The sequence below is a fragment of the Oppia nitens genome, unplaced genomic scaffold (genome assembly GCF_028296485.1).
Source record: "Oppia nitens isolate AA-2021 unplaced genomic scaffold, nextdenovo-longstitch-racon4-pilon3 scaffold30_pilon_pilon_pilon, whole genome shotgun sequence".
Lineage (NCBI taxonomy): Eukaryota > Metazoa > Arthropoda > Arachnida > Sarcoptiformes > Oppiidae > Oppia > Oppia nitens.
In genome coordinates, this window is record NW_026533211.1 from 409,519 (window position 1) to 432,338 (window position 22,820).

The following is a 22,820-nucleotide window of genomic DNA, read 5'->3' on the forward strand; positions in this document are numbered from 1 at the left end:
GTTGATTAAATAACAAACAAAATAAAAATGTTTTATTCATTTATTTATAACATAACTTTCAATTATAATCACTATTATTGTTAATAATTATAAATCCTATAGATTTTATAATAATAATAATAACTATAAGAAAAAAAGCATATTTAATAGTTTTAACAATTTTTTTTTACAAAAATTTATAATAAGTATATTGAGTAAGAAAATTAATATTAATTTTTTTTGTTGATATTATTTTATATATTAGTTTAATTATCTATTTTGAAGATTGATGTCAACATTAATATTAAATTTTTAGTCATATATTTAATTATTATAAAATCAAAATTATTATTAAATTGTTTTCTTTACAATATATTTAAAAAATATCTTTTATTTAATGAAAAATATAAGTTAATTATTTATGGTTTGAAAAGATTTTTTTTTTGTTAAATTAAAAATTAACATTTAAATTATTGAACATAAAGATTTATTACATATATTTCAATAATAAAAAATACTTAAATTTATATAGAAATTATTATTATAATTATTTTTTATTAAAACTTAATTAACTATATAAAAATTTTTGACCCAATTTAACAAAATGTATTGAAAGTTGCAAATAATAAATAAAAATAAATATTTATTGCTATATTTAAATAACTAAATTAATTTTTAATGCAAAAAAAATTATTTTGTTAAATTACTAAATTATAATAATGACAAAAATTATTTAGTTAAAAATTTTTGATTGTTTAAATTTTTTATATGTCATATAAATATGTCATTGATGTAAAAATATATTATAAATCTATTATATTATAATACTGTATATGATGTCTATAATAAAAATTTGATATAATGTAGAAAAATTAAAAACAATTAAAGTTATCAATCGTATTGTATGCTAATTATTATCAATCATATCATATATTAAATTTAAATAATTATAAATGATTACTATTATATATATATATATATTTGATGATAATATTTATTAACAGCAAACAAACAAAAAATTAATAATTTAAAAAGTGAAAAATAAAATTCAAAAAATAAAAACATTTTTTTGACATACAGTAAACATTAACCTATACTGTCAATCAATTTAGTTGACATTTCATTAAAAATATTCAACAATTATTATTATAATAACAATAATATAATAGTTAAATCATTATAACAATGTATATTTAATTTGAGTTTTAGGATGTATTTTATATACTATTTAAACATTTAGTTTATTATTATTATAGTATTTAACATATTAAAAGTTTATCATCATCACTAGTTGTATATAATAATAATAATAATAATTGAATTTATGTGCTTTCACCTAAAAAAAAATATCATATATGACACAAATATATATATTTTTTGAATAATAGCAATAATATAATGTTAATAATCATTAAAAATTACTACAATATGTCTACATTTTAATGTATAATAAAAAATAATTTATTCATAAATAAAATTTTTTGAAATAAAGTGTTAGTTTTATTTTTTTTAAAAATTTTTTTGTTGATTGATTGACTCAATGAAAAAAAATATTATTAAATTAAACTAAAATATACATCACATTTATCGCACGTTTTATTATTATTATTATTAAACCTTTTAAAAACATGATTTTTTTTATATATATATAATTATTATTATTACTAATATTGTCTAATATATTGAAATTTTTAATAAAATGATTTTGTGCTAAATTATCTAATGATTATATGATGTATTTTATCTGACACTTATTGTTTCAACAATAATAATACTACTAAATAATAATAATAATAATATTTTCACCAAATAATTAGCATTAAAGTCTAAACAATCCTCTTTTTTTTTGCTAAAAAAAATTCATTGAATATATTATTTATTTTTTAATTGTTGTATTATTATTATTATATTATAATAATAAAAGATTTTTGTTTTGTTTATTAATATATGATTTTATTTTTATTTTTAGTTTTTATCAATAATAATGATGATATATTAGTGTCCCTATGATATCATTGAAAAATAAATAAATATATTATTTTTATATATAAAAACTTATATCAAATATTTATATATATATATATATATATATATATATATATATATATATATATATATATATATATATATATATATATAATCTTAGATTAAATATTGAATTCTTGGAAATAATTTTAAATAACAATAATAATAATAAAACTTTTTTTTTAAAAACATTATTTAATGATTTTAGTATTTTTACTTAGTTTTTAAAAAATAACTGATTATTTCTATTTTAGTTGTCCTTAAAATTCATAATATTAAAATAATTATTATAAAATAAAACTTTATTATTAAAAAATCAAAACAAAAATTGATGATTAAATACAAAAAATAAAATAAATCAATAGTTATTTTTTGTTTTGTTTTTTTAAGATAATAATGTGAAATAATTTTTTCGCCTCTTTTTATTATATCGATAGCTATCTAATTGATTGTCAACAAAAAACAATGACAACAACAAAAAACTTTTAAAACAAAAAAAATAAAAACCCTTTTTTATATTTATCTAATTGTTTATATAATATAATATTTTTTTAATAAAAAAAATGTCAACAAAATGTCATATATATTATTATTAAACAGATATTAATTAATGAGGGAAAGGTTGGTATTTTATATACAGTATATATATATATATATATATATATATAAATACCTGTCCCTCACAAACACACAAATGAAAGTCACGTATTATTATTATTATTACATAATGACTGATTGTGTGAACAAATAATATATTATATATATTTATATTTATATATATATATAACTCACTTGACATCTAATTTTTTTTCGTGAGACCCCCTATTTGTATGATAGATAGATAGATAGCTACCCTTCCCTTCCCTTTCAGTCCAAATGGTTGGATAACTTTCCCCTATATTTTTGGTTGGTATGACCTTCACATACCTTATTTTTAATGCAAACTAAATACAAAAAAAATAAAGTTTCATAAATAATAGTAATATAAGATTAAAATTATTATAATTATAATTAAATACTTGTTTTTTTATTAGTTATTAAACAGAGAGAGAGAGAGAGAGAGAGAGAGAAAGAGAGAGAGAGAGAGAGAGAGAGAGAGAGAGAGAGAGAGCTATTATTTAATGTTTTAATATTTTTCTATTATTATTATTATTTTATACAATTGTTGTAATTTAAATATACTGTATATATTAATAATAGTAAATTACATTAATTAATGTTTGTTTAATGTAATAAAAAAAATAAAATAATAAAAAAAAATCTAATGAGTGTTGAAATATAAACTCAATGTTTTGTAATTATTGTATTATTTAAAAAAAAATTATTTTTTTTGTAAAACTAATATCTAATATTATTAAATTATATTTATATAAAATATAATTACTAACATATATATATACTAATTATAATTATATTTACCGACAATGCATATGATTTTTTTTATTGTTATTGAATATTCAAATTAAACATATATTATAATAGTTGATATGATATTATTATTTATTTAATAATTACTATTATTATTATTATTTTGATTTATGCAATAATAAGTTTTAGTACATTCAATAAATTATATATATATATATATATATAAAAATAATATTTAATTAGTCATACAATACAATACTATACTTAATAATTAAAGTATCAAACAAATAGATAACCAATTGTATGGTAATTAATATTAAGTAATAATTATGATTACAAATGCTGTAATAAAAAATTTTAGATATAAAGATTTTATTTATCTATGCATTAGTAAAAATACATGAAAATTTTAATTTTTTTAAATAATCCATTTATTATATCTATTATAAATAGATTATATATATATTTTTAAAAAAAATAATAGTAAATAATAATAATAGTTAAGTTTTGCGGGAAATTTCCCTAAAATCAAAAATTATTATTATTTTTTAAAAAATATTTATACATTAGATGTTAGGCATGTTTTTTTGATGGAAAATTCCCGTAAAATTTACTATCTATTAAATAACAATACAATGGATCCACTTATATATATATATATAATTTATAGCTTTTTAAAAGTATAATACAATAATCTATAATTTTATTTTAAATAAAACTATAATATAGTGTATGTAAAAAAATCATTAGTAATATAATATATATATTGTTTAGTAAATGATTTTTATTTATGAATAGGATGTTTGACTCCCTTTTTTTATTTTAAAATAATAATAATAATAATAATAATAAAATCAAGGACTTGAAAGTGTAATTAAATAACACTAACAAACAAAAAAAATGGTATAAAAATTTCAACTATATATATATAAATATATTTCAACAACAAAAAAATAATAAGTGAAAAATATATCTATGTTTTACACATAATTATTGTGAAACAAACCTATTATTTCTCACTATTTTTATTTAAAAAAAAAATAAGAAAAGTTTTCTTATTTTATTTATTTTTTATTAAACTATTTTTTTTATTAATGTCTGTTACTCTCACTATTTATTATACGCCTCTGCAATCGCATACCTGTCCTCTAATATATATAACTTTAGACAGATATATATTACTGGTATATATATATATATATATTGAATAGACAGATATTATGGGTTAGTATAACATATATTATTTTGGGGGTTCATTTCACTATTGATTATATATATATATATACTATAGTATTATAATATATATTATATATAAAATAATATTTTTTATAAGCTTCTGATTGACTGATTGTTTCTCTTAATAAAAAAATTTATTATTTTTTTTACTATATATTATATATATTTTTTTGTGTTTAAAAAAGTATATATAAAACTTTTTTCTGATATTATTTTTTATTATTATATGTGTTATAGTATTATATATATACGTCAAACAAAATTTTCAAAAAAAAAACTGTATTTTTTATATTATTGACTATCATTTTCATGGATATACTAAAAAAATATATATATAAAGGAGTGGCCGCTCTATACAATCAAACCTCTCAATACATTGAAATACCTGTACATACATACAGGTGCTATCCATGGTGTGTGTGTGTGTGTGAAAAATGTATGGGTGGTTATGGGTATTATTATTAAAAACCTACATGTGCTTTTATGAATCAAATAAAAGCTGCAACAAAAAAATTATGAAATAAATTTCATTTTAATAGACTATATTACATAATATTTTTATATAATATAAAACAAAACAGAAATTGTTTAATAATAATAATAAAATAATAAAATTTTATTTTCATTTATATAATACTAAATATATATAAATCACTATTTGATTTCTATAATGTGTAGTCTATAATGTGAGTTGACTGTACTGTAATAATAATAATCATTATTTTTTTTTGTTAATTTTATTATTTATTAATTTCTTAAAATTTAATTTGTTTTTATGTTTGCCAGCGATGTGTTGATTAGATTTAAGTTTAACTATATTAATGTAATTATACAGTAATTATTATATATATATATATATATATATATTTATATATAGATTTAGAAAAAGAGAGATAATATATAGTTTTTTTTTTGTTATTATTATTATTATATTATTATTTTAATATAAATAACTTGTTATCATATGATTTATTATATAGTTTTTTTTGTTGATAATAAGCCATTGAAAGTTTTTTTTACAAATTTATTTTATTAAAATAAAAATAATAATATTTTTTCTAATTGACATTGCACAATTTGCTAAAATTTTATAACTTATTTAAAACCTATATATATATTATAATAAATAATTTTTTTTTAAATACTAGTCAATAAATAATAAGTATATTTAAAAAATTTAATAGTAAATTATTAATGCATAAAATAGTTTTCATTCAAAAAAAAAAAATAATTCAATAATTTAAAACAAATTTTTTAATTTCAACATTTTTAAAAAATTTGTGTTATTGTTATATACAATATAAAACCAATTTTTAATATGCTATACATAAACATATACTACAATACATTAACAAAAAAATGTTAATTACTTTATTTATATTGTTGTTAATCTTGTATTATTAATAATATTATTATTATATAAATACTTTAGTAACAGTATATATACTGTATATAAATTATTTGTCTAAAATATCACAAATGATAGTTAGTTAACAAAAAAAATTAAATAAATAAATGAAAGTTAAAGCAATTAAATTTCATACACAAAAATATATGTATTGTTTGGTATAAAACATAAATTATTTAATAGCAATAAATAGCATTATATTATGTTTTTATTCATTATTATATAAAAATATTTTTGTTTGTTTGTTTATAAAATAGTCTATTGTCTTACTGACCATAACCTAAATATACAGTATATATATATATAAATAATTTTGAAATTAAAACTAAAACAAAATTAGATCTGATTTTAAAATTTTATTAACAATGAAATTATACTGTATTATCATAGATAATATATATATATATCATATAAATTAATTATGTGTTAATTTTCTTAATATAAATAAATAAATATATTAAAAAAAGTATATATACAATACTAATTTTTAATCTAGTTAATATTTGTATTTAATAAATAAAATAAGTAATAAAAAAATTGTTATAAATAACAATTTAATTATGAAATTTATATTCAATTTATTTTTTAATTAATTTATTGTTGTTGTTGTGTTAGTTAAATAATATATAATCTTTTTTTGTTGAACTAAATTTATTTCATTGATTTCTATGATATCTAACTTTTTTTTGGAGATTAAAATATTTTTAATATATTTAATAAACAAATATAAAAATGATTGAATTTAAAAAATTAATAATAAAAATACAGTAAATAAATATTATTACAACATATTTGGGTGAAATTTTTTTAACAATAAATATATATATATATATAAAATTTCTCATTAATTATATCTCTATAGTATTTACTTATATCATATCAATTATTATTATTATTATTACTATAAAATTTTTATTTTACTTTAATGGAAATTAACTACTATAATGTAAATAGTATTTAATTTTATTATATAAAAAATAAATTATATATTTATATAATGCTGCACTTAATTAAAATTTACATTAATAATAATAATAATTATAATAATCATAAATTTTTATTAAACATAATCGACAGTTGAATAGCGATAAAGATTATTAATATTTGATTACATTTGACAGATATTTTAGAAAATAATAGCAAAAAAATAATTAAATAATAATATAGATATCAAATAATAATAAAAAAGTATAAAATTATTTTTTAATGACAAAATAATAATAACAATAAAAATTATTATTATTATTATCAATAAATTAGATATTTTTATGGTATAATTTATTTTTTAAAATTATTTTTTTATTGTTTGATTAACTATTTTATTAATACATTTCACAATCATATATATATATATTGATTGCCGTTTATTTTTAAAGAGATTTAAATCATTGAGCTATCAATTTGTAGGATAACATTGAGATAATTTTTATATTATTATTTTTTTAAAATTTAATTATGAATATTGAAAAATGATATCATTAATGAATTTTTAACTGGGAGTTAATCTATATATATAATATAATAATAATTATAAATTATATAGTATTATAATTATTTGAAAATATAATAATCATTATTATTATTAATAATAAAATGATATTAATTTCTATTTTTTATAATATAGAAAACTTAATAATTATTATATGATTTCTATTCTATTCTAAAAAATTTAAATTATTACTAAAATATATTTTATTAATTATTTTATTTATTTATTTATCAGTAAAACTATATTTATTTAAATACATCATAAATAAGATAATTATTGTAAAATATTTATTAAAAAAAAACAAATAGCAATATATTTGCTATTACTTATCGTAAATATTTAAATAACAATTTAATGAATAAAATTAAAAAAATAATAATAATTATTATTATTATTATTATTTCTATTACATATTGCATCAACATTTGATTTATCACTAAAAAATCAAAATTTATTGAGAAATAACTAAATAAATAACTATTATTTTTTGTTCAAATGAAAGATTTCTATTACAACAACAAAATAGTTGAAATATTTTTCTAATTTTTAATTTTTATTAAAGTTTTCACATGAAATAAATAATAATTTTTTATTTTTATTATTTTTTTTGGTGTGTATTTAATAACACATCTTTCAATGTTAATAACAACAAAACAAAAACAAATAGAAAAACGACAATAATTTATAACACATTTATATATATATAAATTTATTTATTAATACATATATGATTGATATATCATATGATTTTTTAATGATGAAGGCTATCAAATACGCATACATATAGAGATGGGCAAATAGAAAGTTTCTAATAAATTTCCCTGAGAAAGTTTCTAGAAAGTTTCTCAGTAATAAATTTCTATAGAAATTTAACTTTTTTATTATACTATGGGATCCCCATATCTATAGATATTGTAAAACTATAAATATATTAATGAGACTACATATTAATATAGATTACTGTATAATACTAATATACAAATGGGATAGATATATAAATAATTATAATTATTTAATAATAATGTTTTGTAAAATTTTATTCACCATTTTATTATACCATAGTCTAATATAATTAAATAAATTAATTTTTTACTTTAATTAATAATTAAAATTCTAATAATAACATTTAAATATTACTTATAAAAACAATGTTAAAGATAACAAATATCGAGAAAACAAAACTAACCATGGGGATCCCATAAATAGAAATTTCTTTTAGAAACTTTCTAGAAATTTCTCTATTATTTTATAAATTTCTCTTTTTTGCCAACACTACATACATACCGTTCCCCCTATACTATCACTACTATCTACTAACTACTCTCTAGTGGATATCCCAGGGTTAGGTAGAGAGAGTAGTCAAACAATTATTATTATTATTAAAGATAATATAGATATAAATAATTATATTATTATTATTATTACAAATATCTGAATGACTTTTTCTAATAAGAAATTTTTTTTATTCATTACTAATATTTGTTTTATTTTGTGTAATAATTGTTTGCATTGATGTCTTAACGTTCAAAATAAAATCAATTAAAATTTCATTAAATACAGTATTAATAGCTCAAACATTTAGTTAATAAATAATTGCTGTATATATACTGTATATATATATTGAGATACCTGTGCGCACACATAGCTAATAGCCTTCAATTAATTACATTATTATTAAGTTTAACAAACAATAATTATATCATTATTTTATTTTATTTTTTTAAAAATACATTAAATGATTTTCAATTATCAATACATGTTTTTTGTGTGTGTGTTTAGTATAACATTTAAGTTAAATATCATTAATATTGTGTATAATATATATATAACTAAAATAATAATTGTTTATTATTAATGATAAAAGTTTTAATCTTGTTTATGTATTTATTTAATATATATAAATATTTATAAGTTGAATATAGATGATTACAATTAAATATATATATATATATATATTATCAAGGTTAATTCTGATTTAATATTTAAATTATGATTTAAAAACAATATTAACAAATAAAATAAAAAATAATAAAACACGAGAGCATGTGATGAATTAAAAATTTATTTTTTATTTATCTATAATAATAATAATAATAAATAATGAGTAAAAAATAAATCATAAAATATTGCAATTTATTAAAAATAAAAATATTTGATGAAAATAAAATCTATAATTTTTTTTTAGTTTTAATAATTATAATTTAAATATAAAAGTTATTAATAATATATTTACAAAAAATAAAGACATATTAAGTGTTGAAACAATTTTTTTTGTTGCAATCAACTAATTAGTTATAATTATTTAAAAAAAAATCAAATATATATATATATATTATAAATATATAATATACTGTATATATATATTACTGTTTTAATACATATAAATATTAATGAGAATCTTATAATAAGATAAAATACATAAATATGTAATATTATATATATATATATTATCTATAGTATACTAAACTATATAATTAATATAGTATTAATAATAATAATAAAATTGTGTCAAGTACATCTATATACTAAAATTTTTTAAACTATATAACTTATATATATATATTGATTGATTTAATTTTTTATGGCAATATCTATGTTAAATATATATATAAGTTTTTACTATATAAATATATTCAACAATTCTAATTATGATTGAATATTATTACCATTTATAGTAATAATAATAATTATTATTATTATAATATATTATAATATATTTTATAAAAAATTAAATAATTGTTATAAATCAATATAAATGCTATAATAGTTTAAAACAAAAAAAAACTTTTAAAAAATTAATATTAATATATAAATTATTATTTCTTTAATATAATTGATTTTTTATAATTATAGTTTGATAATAATAATTATAATAATAGCTATATAATACTAAATAATTAAAAAAACATAACTGGACACTTAACAATATTTTTTAAAAAAAAATAAAATAATTAAATTAAAAATTAATATTTTGACATTTATTAAGTTTTTTTGATATAAATTTTATTATTTAAAAAAATGTGTGATAACATATTTTTGGCACACAAAATAATCTAACAAATTTTATTTTATTTTAATAATTTTTTTTAAGTAACACTATCAATTAAATCTATCAGTATTAACACTACCATGACACAATTAATAATTATAATAACAAACTAATTAATTATGTGTAAAATCCTAAAATTATAATTAAAAAAAGATATTATTTTAAAAAATTATTATTAATTATAAAAAGTATAGTCATTTAATAAAATTATTAAAAGTGTAGTCAATTAATAAAATATAAATATATAAATGATTTATTTACTTACTTTTTTAACAAATTTGATAAAAAAATAAACTGTTTTAAACTAATTATTAAATTAATTAGTTAATTATAATTTTGTTGCTGTAGTTGTATATAATACTATAAATTTTTATTAAATAATTAAAATTATTTAATAATAATACAGAAAATAATGATTATTATTAATAATAATACTTAACGTATATATTATACTAAAATACATTAAAATTGCGCCAAAATTTTTTTAAATTATTTGCATTGATATTATCAGTCAATAGATGTCTCTATAGGTTTCACCAAATTATTTGAAACTTTACTACTGTTGACTAAAATTTTAAACTTTAAAACTTTAAACACATTGTGGAAAAAACAGTTATTAAAAAAATTGAACTTGATCACTTAGTATTACTAAAAAATAAACATATTTACAACTATATTGTCACACCAAAAATAAACCAAATAAACATTTATTATTATATAAACCCTAATTGTGTTTTATTTTTTATTAATTTAAAATTATAAGTTAATAAACACACACACACATAGACACACACACACACAGGTTTAATACATAATCAATTAATTTGTATAAAAATAATTTTTTTTAGTTTTTTTTTGTTGGTTGGTTGAATTATTTTTTTTTTGTTTCAAAATAAAAAAAAACTTAATTTGAATTTTTTTGATTTTCTATAGTTATTGGGTAAATCGGATCAATCAATCGGCCAGTTAGTTGAACCAGTAGTACGTGACCTTAACCTCAGGGAACCACCGATAGTCCGACTGAAAGAATCGGATGTATTGATTGATTTGTGCGAGTCGTCTACACATTTGGACGGCGAAACTATTTTGATTATATCGGGCAACGAGTCTATTGCCGGTGATTATAATAATTGTGACAATAATAATAATAATAGTGATTATAATAACTGTGACATTACGAGTGGTGATGACAATAATTGTGACAAAAATAGTGACAATAATAATAATAATAATAGTGATTATAATAACTGTGACAATAATAATAATAATAATAGTGATGACAATAACTGTGACATTACTAGTAGTGATGACAATAATTGTGACAAAAATAGTGATAATAATAATAACAACAATAGTGAGGATAATAGTGTAGTGCAGCCATCAGTTGACTATTGCCGCCTCCGCCGCCAATTGGTGGCCAAATTGTTGGCCACTGAACTAGACTATCGGCGCACAGTTATCTCAGTCAAGGGTCTCTACGAAAAGCCGTTAAAGTAATAATAATAATAATTAATGAAATTTATTTTATTTTGTTTTAAATTTAATTTTTTTTTTGAATATTTTATATAGAAAACTGTGGTGTATTACCATTGATGAGCACCGGCAGCTGTTTGATTGGACAGACTCCATGTGCTCGATGAGTGCCCAGATCATTACCAAGGTTAGTTATAATTTATCTTAATTTATTTTTTTTAAATATTTTAATTAGTTATTTAATTAGATTATCAAAAAAATAATTAGCTATAATAATGTTGTATTAATAATAGTTATTAATTAATAATGGGATATAAAATTTATTTTATACACTGTATCTGTATATAATCTGTATATTATATAATATATTGTTTTTTAGTTGTATTTATTTTAGATGACAATTTAGATGATAAATTTTCAACAACAACATAAATTATTTAGATTTTTAATATTTTTGTTTTAATTGATAAAATTGTTATTATTAGTTGTATTTTGGATTTGTTTGTTTATTTGTTTTATTTTTATCATCAAATAATTTGAAAAAATAAAATATTGATGATATTTATTAGTCATTGTGTAATACAATACTACAACCACAATGTCTATGTATGTGTGTGTGTGTGTATGTTTGTGTGTATGTGTGTGTATATGTGTGTATGTGTGTGTATGTGTGTGTGTATGTGTGTGTGTATGTATGTGTGTGTGTATGTGTGTGTGTGTATGTGTGTGTGTATGTGTGTGTGTATGTGTGTGTGTATGTGTGTGTGTATGTGTGTGTGTATGTGTGTGTGTATGTGTGTGTGTATGTGTGTGTGTATGTGTGTGTGTATGTGTGTGTGTATGTGTGTGTGTATGTGTGTGTGTGTGTGTGTGTGTGTGTGTATGTGTGTGTGTATGTGTGTGTGTATGTGTGTGTGTATGTGTGTGTGTACGTGTGTATGTATGTGTGTGTGTATGTGTGTGTGTATGTGTGTGTGTATGTGTGTGTGTATGTGTGTGTGTATGTGTGTGTGTATGTGTGTGTGTATGTGTGTGTGTATGTGTGTGTGTATGTGTGTGTGTATGTGTGTGTGTATGTGTGTGTGTATGTGTGTGTGTATGTGTGTGTGTATGTGTGTGTGTATGTGTGTGTGTATGTGTGTGTGTATGTGTGTGTGTATGTGTGTGTGTATGTGTGTGTGTATGTGTGTGTATGTGTATGTGTGTGTATGTGTGTGTATGTGTGTGTATGTGTGTGTGTATGTGTGTGTATGTGTGTGTATGTGTGTGTATGTGTGTGTATGTATGTGTGTGTATGTGTGTGTATGTGTGTGTATGTGTGTGTATGTGTGTGTATGTGTGTGTATGTGTGTGTGTGTATGTGTGTGTATGTGTGTATATGTGTATATGTGTATATGTGTATATGTGTATATGTGTATATGTGTATATGTGTATATGTGTATATGTGTATATGTGTATATGTGTATATGTGTATATGTGTATATGTGTATATGTGTATATGTGTATATGTGTATATGTATATATATATATATATATATATATATATATATGTGTGTTTTGACCGTAAACATAATGGGTATGGCACATCATGGCATTAGATAACTGTGCTTAACACGCACACAACATGTCAATACACATATTGTATTAATACATAGTTGGCGCTAATACAGTGTGTTTTTGGTTAGTAAATATTAGGCAATTATTTAGACAACGAGAAAATTTTTTAGTTTGAGATAAATTATAGTTTTTATTGGTAAATATGTGTATATTTATATATATATATATAGTATAGGTATACCTGTATAATAATGTATAGCATGTTTAGCACCCTCCAGACCCATTTAGGAGGATAGGTGTGTACCGTATATTGTTTGTATGGGTCATATACTGTAACGCGCGGACAGGTATCAAAAAAACATATGTACTGTATGTATGTGTGTGTGTTTGACAAGTGGGCGGCCAAAAAAAACATCTACCGGTGCTCTAACAGTATATATATTGTATATCTCAGAAGAAAAATTGTTTTTTTTCTATCAAATAAATTGTTAGCAAAAAAAATAAAAAAATCTAAAAATTGAATATTGTTTTCAATATAACATTTACAACAACAGCAATATATATATATATATATATATATAATATATATTTATATCATATTTGAAATGTTGGTTAAGTCGTGACCATAGGTTTTATTTGATGATTTGAAATGTTATTAAAAAAAATTTATTGTATTATACAATATATTATATATATATATATATAATGTATATAAGTATTGAAAAATTAATGGATAGCTATATATATATATATATATATATATATCAAACGGGTAGCAAACAAATGAAAATAATTTATTTTATTTATTGTTATTTTATTTTTTTGTGTTTTAGTAGAGAAATTGATAAACTTTTAGTATATTTAAAAACAAAACGTTTTATTTTATTTTTTTGCTAATAATAGTAATACTAATAATAATAATAATAGAAATAGTAATGAAAATCATATACAGTATAATAATATAATAATCTAAATTTGAAACAAATAAAATTTACATAAAAATTGGTTTAATATTTATTACATGACTACTGACCCTCAAAAAATACATTATTATTATTATTATATAATATATTTTTAAAAAATATTTTTAAACATTTAAAAAAATAATAATAAAATAAATACTATAAATACATGTGTGTGTGTTTACTATAAAATATTTAAACATTTTAAACATGTATTGATAACTGTTTTTTAACAAAATATATATATATATATATAAAATATTCAATTTAAATGAAATGAAATAAATAAATAATAATAATAATAATAACATTTTGCTTTTTAATAGAAATCGTGATGAGATTCACCTGAATTTATAAAATTAAAAAAAAATTTAGTAAAACATTATTGTTATTACAATTTTATTATTATTATTACTATTATTTGCAAAAAAAGGGTTAACAATTAATAGTAGCAATAATATTGATAGAAAAAAACTATATTAAAAACTTTAAAAATTATTTTTTTTTATTTAAAAATGTCACACAATTATTAGTAATATTTTTTTTGTTTTGTTGTTGCAAAAAATAAAAGTCATAAATAAAAATTTAAATATTATTTTTAATAAAAATGTACCCAATTTTCTATTTATTTAGTTATTTAGTTATTTTTTATTGATGATACACACAAATCAAATCATATATAAATGTTACTATTTTTAGTATATTTAAAATTTATTATATTATTATTATTATTATAAGCGTTTATTGTTGTTTTTAATGATTAATTTATATATAGATTTATATATAGTTTTTAAAATTCAATAATTTTTGTTGTTATTGTTATTATTATTATTGTGTGTTTAGAAATATTTTTCCATTTTGTTATAAATTATATATTTTTTTTGAAAATAATAATAATAATTGTAATAATAATAAATAAAAAAAAATTTTATTTTAAATACTAGAAATAAATTTTAAAACTTAAAAATAGATTATTTCCAACAACAACAACAACAAAAATATTTCAGATATAAATCAATAAATTTTTAAATACATTTTCAAAAGTTACTGAAAAAACTAAATAAATAAATATTAATCCATAAAATATTATTTAAAAAAAAAATTATTTTAAAAGAAAACATTTTTTTTGTTTGAATTTATTTTAAGTTCTCTCTCTCTCTCTCTCTCTCTCTCTCTTTCTCTCTCTCTTTCTCTCTCTCTCTCTCTCTCTCAGTCTCTCTCTCTCTCTTTCTCTCTCTCTCTCTGGCAATAAATGATGGGATGAGATGAGCGGTGAAAATATATTATTAAATAATAAATTTCTTTTTAATTTTTTGTTGTTTTGTTTATTTGTATGACTGAAACAAAACAAAAAAAAAGTTTATATGTTTTTAGTTCAAACAGACAAAAACAAAACGTTATTTTTTTAAAAAGACATTTCAGATATATATATTCAGTGAAACAAATATTATTAAAATAAGAAAAGTTTATTTTATTTTATTTATTTAGAAAATATATTCAATATATAAAATATATAACACATAATAATAATAATGAAAAAATAATTTAGTTTTTCTCTAACTCCAAAAAAAACAATGTGTTTATGTATGTATTGAAATGTTTGTGTACTGTATATACTGTAATAAAATAAAAAGTTTTATACATATATTTTGATTTTAGTTTTGTTTTGTTTTGTTGATGGCATCAAAAAATATATATATATATATAGTCAATAAAAGAGATGAGTTTTATGTTTAAATAGAGAGAGAGAGAGAGAGAGAGAGAGAGAGAGAGAAAGAGAGAGAGAAATACCATATAATTTAGGTCATCGCTCGGGTATGTGCTATGAATATACCTGAGCTTAGAACTAATAAGAGAGAGAGCACAGGGAGTGGGAATATGTATGTATGAGAATGAGACTGAAAATAAATAATAATAATAACAACAACAAAAAATAAAAAGAAATTTATTTATAATTTTTATAATTTATTACTTATTTCACACAATTTTTTGAAACTTTGATGTTATATAGTTTTTTTTTGGGTACAATTTCCATATTATTACATAAATTCAATTCACATTTATATATATATATAGATATGTATGTGTATGTGTATGTGTATGTGTATGTGTATGTGTATGTGTATGTGTATGTGTATGTGTATGTGTATGTGTATGTGTATGTGTATGTGTATGTGTATGTGTATGTGTATGTGTATGTGTATGTGTATGTGTATGTGTATGTGTATGTGTATGTGTATGTGTATGTGTATGTGTATGTGTATGTGTATGTGTATGTGTATGTGTATGTGTATGTGTATGTGTATGTGTATGTGTATGTGTATGTGTATGTGTATGTGTATGTGTATGTGTATGTGTATGTGTATGTGTATGTGTATGTGTATGTGTATGTGTATGTGTATGTGTATGTGTATGTGTATGTGTATGTGTATGTGTATGTGTATGTGTATGTGTATGTGTATGTGTATGTGTATGTGTATGTGTATGTGTATGTGTATGTGTATGTGTATGTGTATGTGTATGTGTTAAATATACTGATGAGTATTTAATATATAATACAAACATTTTTTTTTGTATAATGTTTAAACATAGATAGATAGAGGAACGTTGGGTGGCCAGTTATACTGTGTAAATATATATATACAGTAATGTTTTTTCGGGCCATACCTAAATACCTATGACCTTGTCAATAATCAATCACAATTTGGTCAATCGTTAGTTTTGTTAGTATATACTATATAGTGTACACACACACACACACACACACACACACATACACTTAGGCAGACAACTACACACTCATACAAACAGTACATACATGTGATATACATTACCTGAGGGACGACCGCATCCATCTATAGGTAATAATTACTCGATAAATGTGTTTACTATTTAAAGTCAATCAAAATTTAAGAGAAAAAAACGTTTTTCAATGAAAAATTGCCAAAATATAGTCTCTCTCTCTCTCTCTCTCTCTCTCTCTCTCTCTCTCTCTCTCTCTCTCTCTCTCTCTACACACTTCATAGTCAATGCGGATATTATTTAAACATCAGAGAGAGAGAGAGAGAGAGAGATAACCACCAAAAATATATCCGTTTGATTGCCTGCACGTGAGGGTGCAGTCCATAGGACTTATAGATAGTAAACATAATATTTTTGTTTCCCATAAGATATATATATATATATACTGTATATATAGTTAACATAATATTGAATGTTATGTCGATCTAAATATATCACTCAAAAAAAAATAAAAATCCGATTGCTTTTTAATATAATGAAAATAATAAATATTTGTTTAATATATATACTGTATATATATTTGTTGGGTATTTCAATGGTGATGATTGAGTGACAAATTATATTATTTGGTTTTTATTAATAACATATGAAAAAAATTAAATATATGTCTTATATAATATTTAGTATAATTTTTTGATTTGATTTTTATTATAGACATATAATTCCCACTTGTATTAGATTTTAGTATTTTAGTAAAAAAAATAATTTAAAAATATTGGAAAATTTTTATATACAATTTTGTATTGTTATTAAAAAATTTATAAAAAAAATTTTGAGTATATATTTTTGATATTAAAATATTGATATTTAGTTTATTATAATTATGATATTATAAATTTGAAAACTAATTACAAAACAAAAAATAAATAGCAATTATAAAGACACTCAAAAAAAATTATTTTTTCAAATAAATTATTTATATAATAATTGTTTATAATTAAAATTATTAATTTTATCTGTAATTATTTATAAAAAAAACTATAAAACAATATATATATATGTTTTAATTAACACAATAATAATCGATAGATATGTAAATACTGTGTGTGAAAAAAATTATCCAAAAATAAAATAACAATTAATTTTTTGTTTGTTTGATAAAAATAATTTTTTTTAAACAACAATATTGTATGCATACATATATTAGTGCCCAAAAAAATCATATCAAAATAATAATAATAATAATAATAATAATAATAATGCTTTTAATTGTATTTATTATTATATTAATTAATTCACTATTAGCTACAAATAAAAATAAAAATAAAAACTATATTTATATATGTATTGTAGGGATGGGTTTGTAAATGTGTGATACATTTATTAAATAATTGTTTTAATAATAATATTAATAATAATTTCTAATATATAAACTATAATAACTATAATAAAAAATGTATAAAACAAATTATTTGATTATAAATACAAAATAATTACATTTCGCAATAATAATAATAATTTTGTGAAATATATAATAGATTGTTATCGGAGTTAAAGTTTTTTTTAATATTTTATTTTAATAACTTATTTATATTATTATTATTATTGTTATTAAACTAATATTGTTTTGCTATATTACAGTACAGTGTGTTTTAATTGTGAGATTTATTTCCTATAAAAAATAACACAAAATATAATAAACAGTAATTTTTTGTTGTTATTTATATCTGTAATGTTGTTGTATATGTTATACAATTATATATATATATATATATATATATATATATATATATATAATATTATATTTAATTATAAACTTAACAAATGAGTTGTAAAATTGTTATGTATTTTTTGAAAATAATAAAATTATCACTTTATATACAGGAATAGTATATTAAATATGTTTTTTAAAAATAATATTGTGTTTTAGTTTATAAAAAAACAATTGAAATTAGTATTAATTTATATATATATATATATTTAATATATAAATAGAAATTAATAGCAAAAAAAAACAATTACTAATTTATTTTATAAATTTAACTTAAAATAAAGATTCAAAAAATTGAGATAAATTTTAGATAAAAATATTTTTACAATAAAAAAACTGGTATAAAACAAATTATTGATAGATAATTAATTGTGAATTTTTTTTTTGATAATAATAATACTAATTATCACTTAATAATTATAATAATAAACAACAATAAAATCAATAAACTTATTATAACTTACTTTAATCTAAAATAAAGTACATAATAATAATAATAATAAATAAATAAATATTTTTCCTATTAATTAAATGCATTACCAATTATTCAGATATATATATATATATTTTTGACATTTATTGATCAAATTGTATGATAATACTAAAAATATTGATATAATTATTATAGATATATATATTAAATATACTGTATATATATTGATTACATGTCAATTAACGCAAAAATCAAATTAACATAATTAATTAGATCTTATAAATGTTATAAATATTATAAGTTTATATCATATTTAGGATAATATTTAATTTTATTTATTTATTTATATATTTATTTTTTTAAATATATATATTTATTTATATATTTATTTTTTTATTTATTTAATTTTTTTTATGTATGTATAGCTTGAATCAGTGCTCAACTCATGGGATGATAGGACTTCATGTATCGGTAAGTGATATAAAAAATATATTTATTTTTTTAATTTAAGTAATTATTAATAAATAAAAATAAATATTTTTAAAAAAATATTATTAATTTAAATATTGTGTGCGTGTGTGTGTGTTTGAAAAAAATAATTTATATTAATTGAATATTTAAAAAAAAATATTTGATTTGATTGAATTTTTTTTTTATATATTTAATTAATTTTAATGTTATTATTATACTGTACATTAAATACAAGTATTATAATTATTATTATCATATAATTAATATATATATATTGTTGAACTAAATTTTTTAATGTCCAAATTTGTTTATTGATTTAAAAAATAATAATAAAAAAGTTTTATCTGAATATTTTTATTTTTGAATAATTAATTACAATTTTAAGTTTTATTTTATTATTATTATTTAATAAGTATAATTAATTTTATTTTGAAAAAAATTAACAAATATATCTGTATATATTTATTATATATATATATAGTGTAACGTTGAAACTTGAAATCAAATTTATTTTTTTTAGTTAGCAATTAATGTATTAATTGTGGTTTCAATGTATTAATTGAAAAGTTGCTTTTTATTAGTATTATTATTATTATTATTAGTCTTATTATTTAATTAATAAAATTGATGATGACTTATATTTAAAACTTATATACTGTATATATATATGTTAAGTTTCTAAAGCCCTAAATTTATAATGATAATTAATTATTATTATTATTATTTTTAAAAAAAAATTAGTGCAATTAAAAATAGGTTATAAGTATTTTTTTTATTTTTCAAACAAACAACAAAAAATCAATTATTGTTATTTAATACTAAATGTTTGGTAAACCCTATGGGCTCTAATAATATATAATAATAATAATATATATATACTATTAGTTATATTATTTATGTAATCTCTCTCTCTCTCTCTCTCTCTCTCTCTCTCTCTCTCTCTCTCTCTCTCTCTCTCTCTCTCTCTCTCTCTCTCTCTCTCTCTCTCTTATCTTTTTAAAATAGTTATACCCTTTAAATAATATTTAATTTATATAATAATTATGTATTTGTATTATGTATTATACTGTAGCTATCGTTAATGAAAATCTCCGACAAACAAAAAAAAATCTCAAAAAAATATTTCAAATCAAGTGTAGGAGTAATACAAATAAATACAATTGAATTTTGTTTTTAAAAAAACATTTATTATATTTACTGTATATATAATTTGTAAATTGATATTTATGGGTGAAATAATATCAATGACAACAATATTACTGTATTATTATTAATAGTATAATAATGTAAACCATTGTTTTTTAAAAAAATATTTTTATATACATGTATATACTTCTATCAAAAAAATAATAGTATTGTTTTATAGCCTAAAGCTATATAAATTGTATATAATTTTGTTTTGTTTTTGTTTTTCAGTAAAACAATTGGGGGTTTAGTTTTTTTTATTATATTATTTACAACCTAAAAGAAATTGATATTATATAAAATGATATTTTTATTTAATATTACAATAATATTATAATATATATATATATAGTTTAAGTAAAAATTATTTAAATTGCTAATATTTCATCGTATAATACATTAATAATAATAATAATAATATTCAATTTGATATTCAATTTTATTTTTATTTAATATATATATAACTATAAGTTTTCTATTAATGAAAATTTTTATATTATAGTTATGTATTAATTCATAACCAACAACAACAACAACAAAATTTTTTTATTACTAATGTATTTAAAATTTTTAAATATTTAAAAATAGTTTTTTTAAAAATATTTTTATTAAATTTTATGTGTCGATTGAGTGAATTTTTAAATTAAATATAAGAAAAAATATTGTGTGAACTCAATCTATATATATATATATATATATATATATATTTATAAAAAAAAAATATTAATATTAATAAAAATAATAAAATAATAAGTTTTAAAATAAACAATAAAATCAAAGTCAAAATCTTAATATAAAGTAAAATAGCGAAACATTTAATAATAATAACAATAATAATATTTTTATATTAATAATAACATATAAAGCAAAATGACATCAATAATAAAATTAAATAAATAATGATTAATAAAACAACAAAAACAAAAAATAAATAAAATAATAATAAATTTATTTAAAAAAAAAATTATATTATAATAACATCAAAATGCTTTATAGCTATTTAGTTGTTTTTTGGGGGTATTTAAAAATTTTAGGAAAAATTAGTCCAATTTTTTTCAAAAATAAAAAAAACTAAATATTATATATACTGTATATTATTTGAATAAACTATTTTTCAATCATAAAAAATACAACATTTTAGTAGAAAAAAAACTATTCATTTGTATAGTTTGACTGTCATATCAATCATTTTATTTAGTTATTTATTTTTATAATTTTTTGATGTCATCTGAAAGAGAGAGAGAGAGAGAGAGAGAGAGAGATAAAAAAAACTTGTATTCAATAATCATATGTTCATTGAGTGTACACTACATTACATTATATATCAAATCAAATATATACACAACAGTTATGTTATTTTTTTTAATGCCCACAACTATTTAAAACTAAATTTTTTTTCAAAAAAAAAAATTAAATAAATTTTGTTATTAATAATTATATCATTGACTGACTGACTGAGTGACTGACTGTATAACTATTTACTGGTTGACCCCGAACTTGAAAATTATATATCATTTTTTAATATATATCACTATATATACAGTTAGGGCTCAGTTAGTTTTTTTTGGTTGTTGACGTCAACCCTGCATTTACACTATGTGTGTGTGTATATGTGTATATGTATATGTGTGTGTGTATGTATATATATATATGTGTGTGTATGTGTATATAT

General features: G+C 17.8%; 1 protein-coding gene across 1 annotated transcript in view; it reads left to right on the forward strand.

Moving 5' to 3' along the window:
- Window positions 1–11,868: 11,868 nt before the first annotated feature.
- LOC128956496 (uncharacterized) overlaps window positions 11,869–22,820 on the forward strand; it is a 221,968-nt gene continuing 211,016 nt past the window's right edge. Inside the window, exons 1-3 of the mRNA XM_054302214.1 lie at window positions 11,869–12,047; window positions 12,124–12,214; window positions 19,918–19,963. Of these exons, the coding sequence (XP_054158189.1) occupies window positions 12,182–12,214; window positions 19,918–19,963 (79 nt within the window). The 5' untranslated portion in view covers window positions 11,869–12,047; window positions 12,124–12,181. The remainder of the gene's footprint in view (window positions 12,048–12,123; window positions 12,215–19,917; window positions 19,964–22,820) is intronic.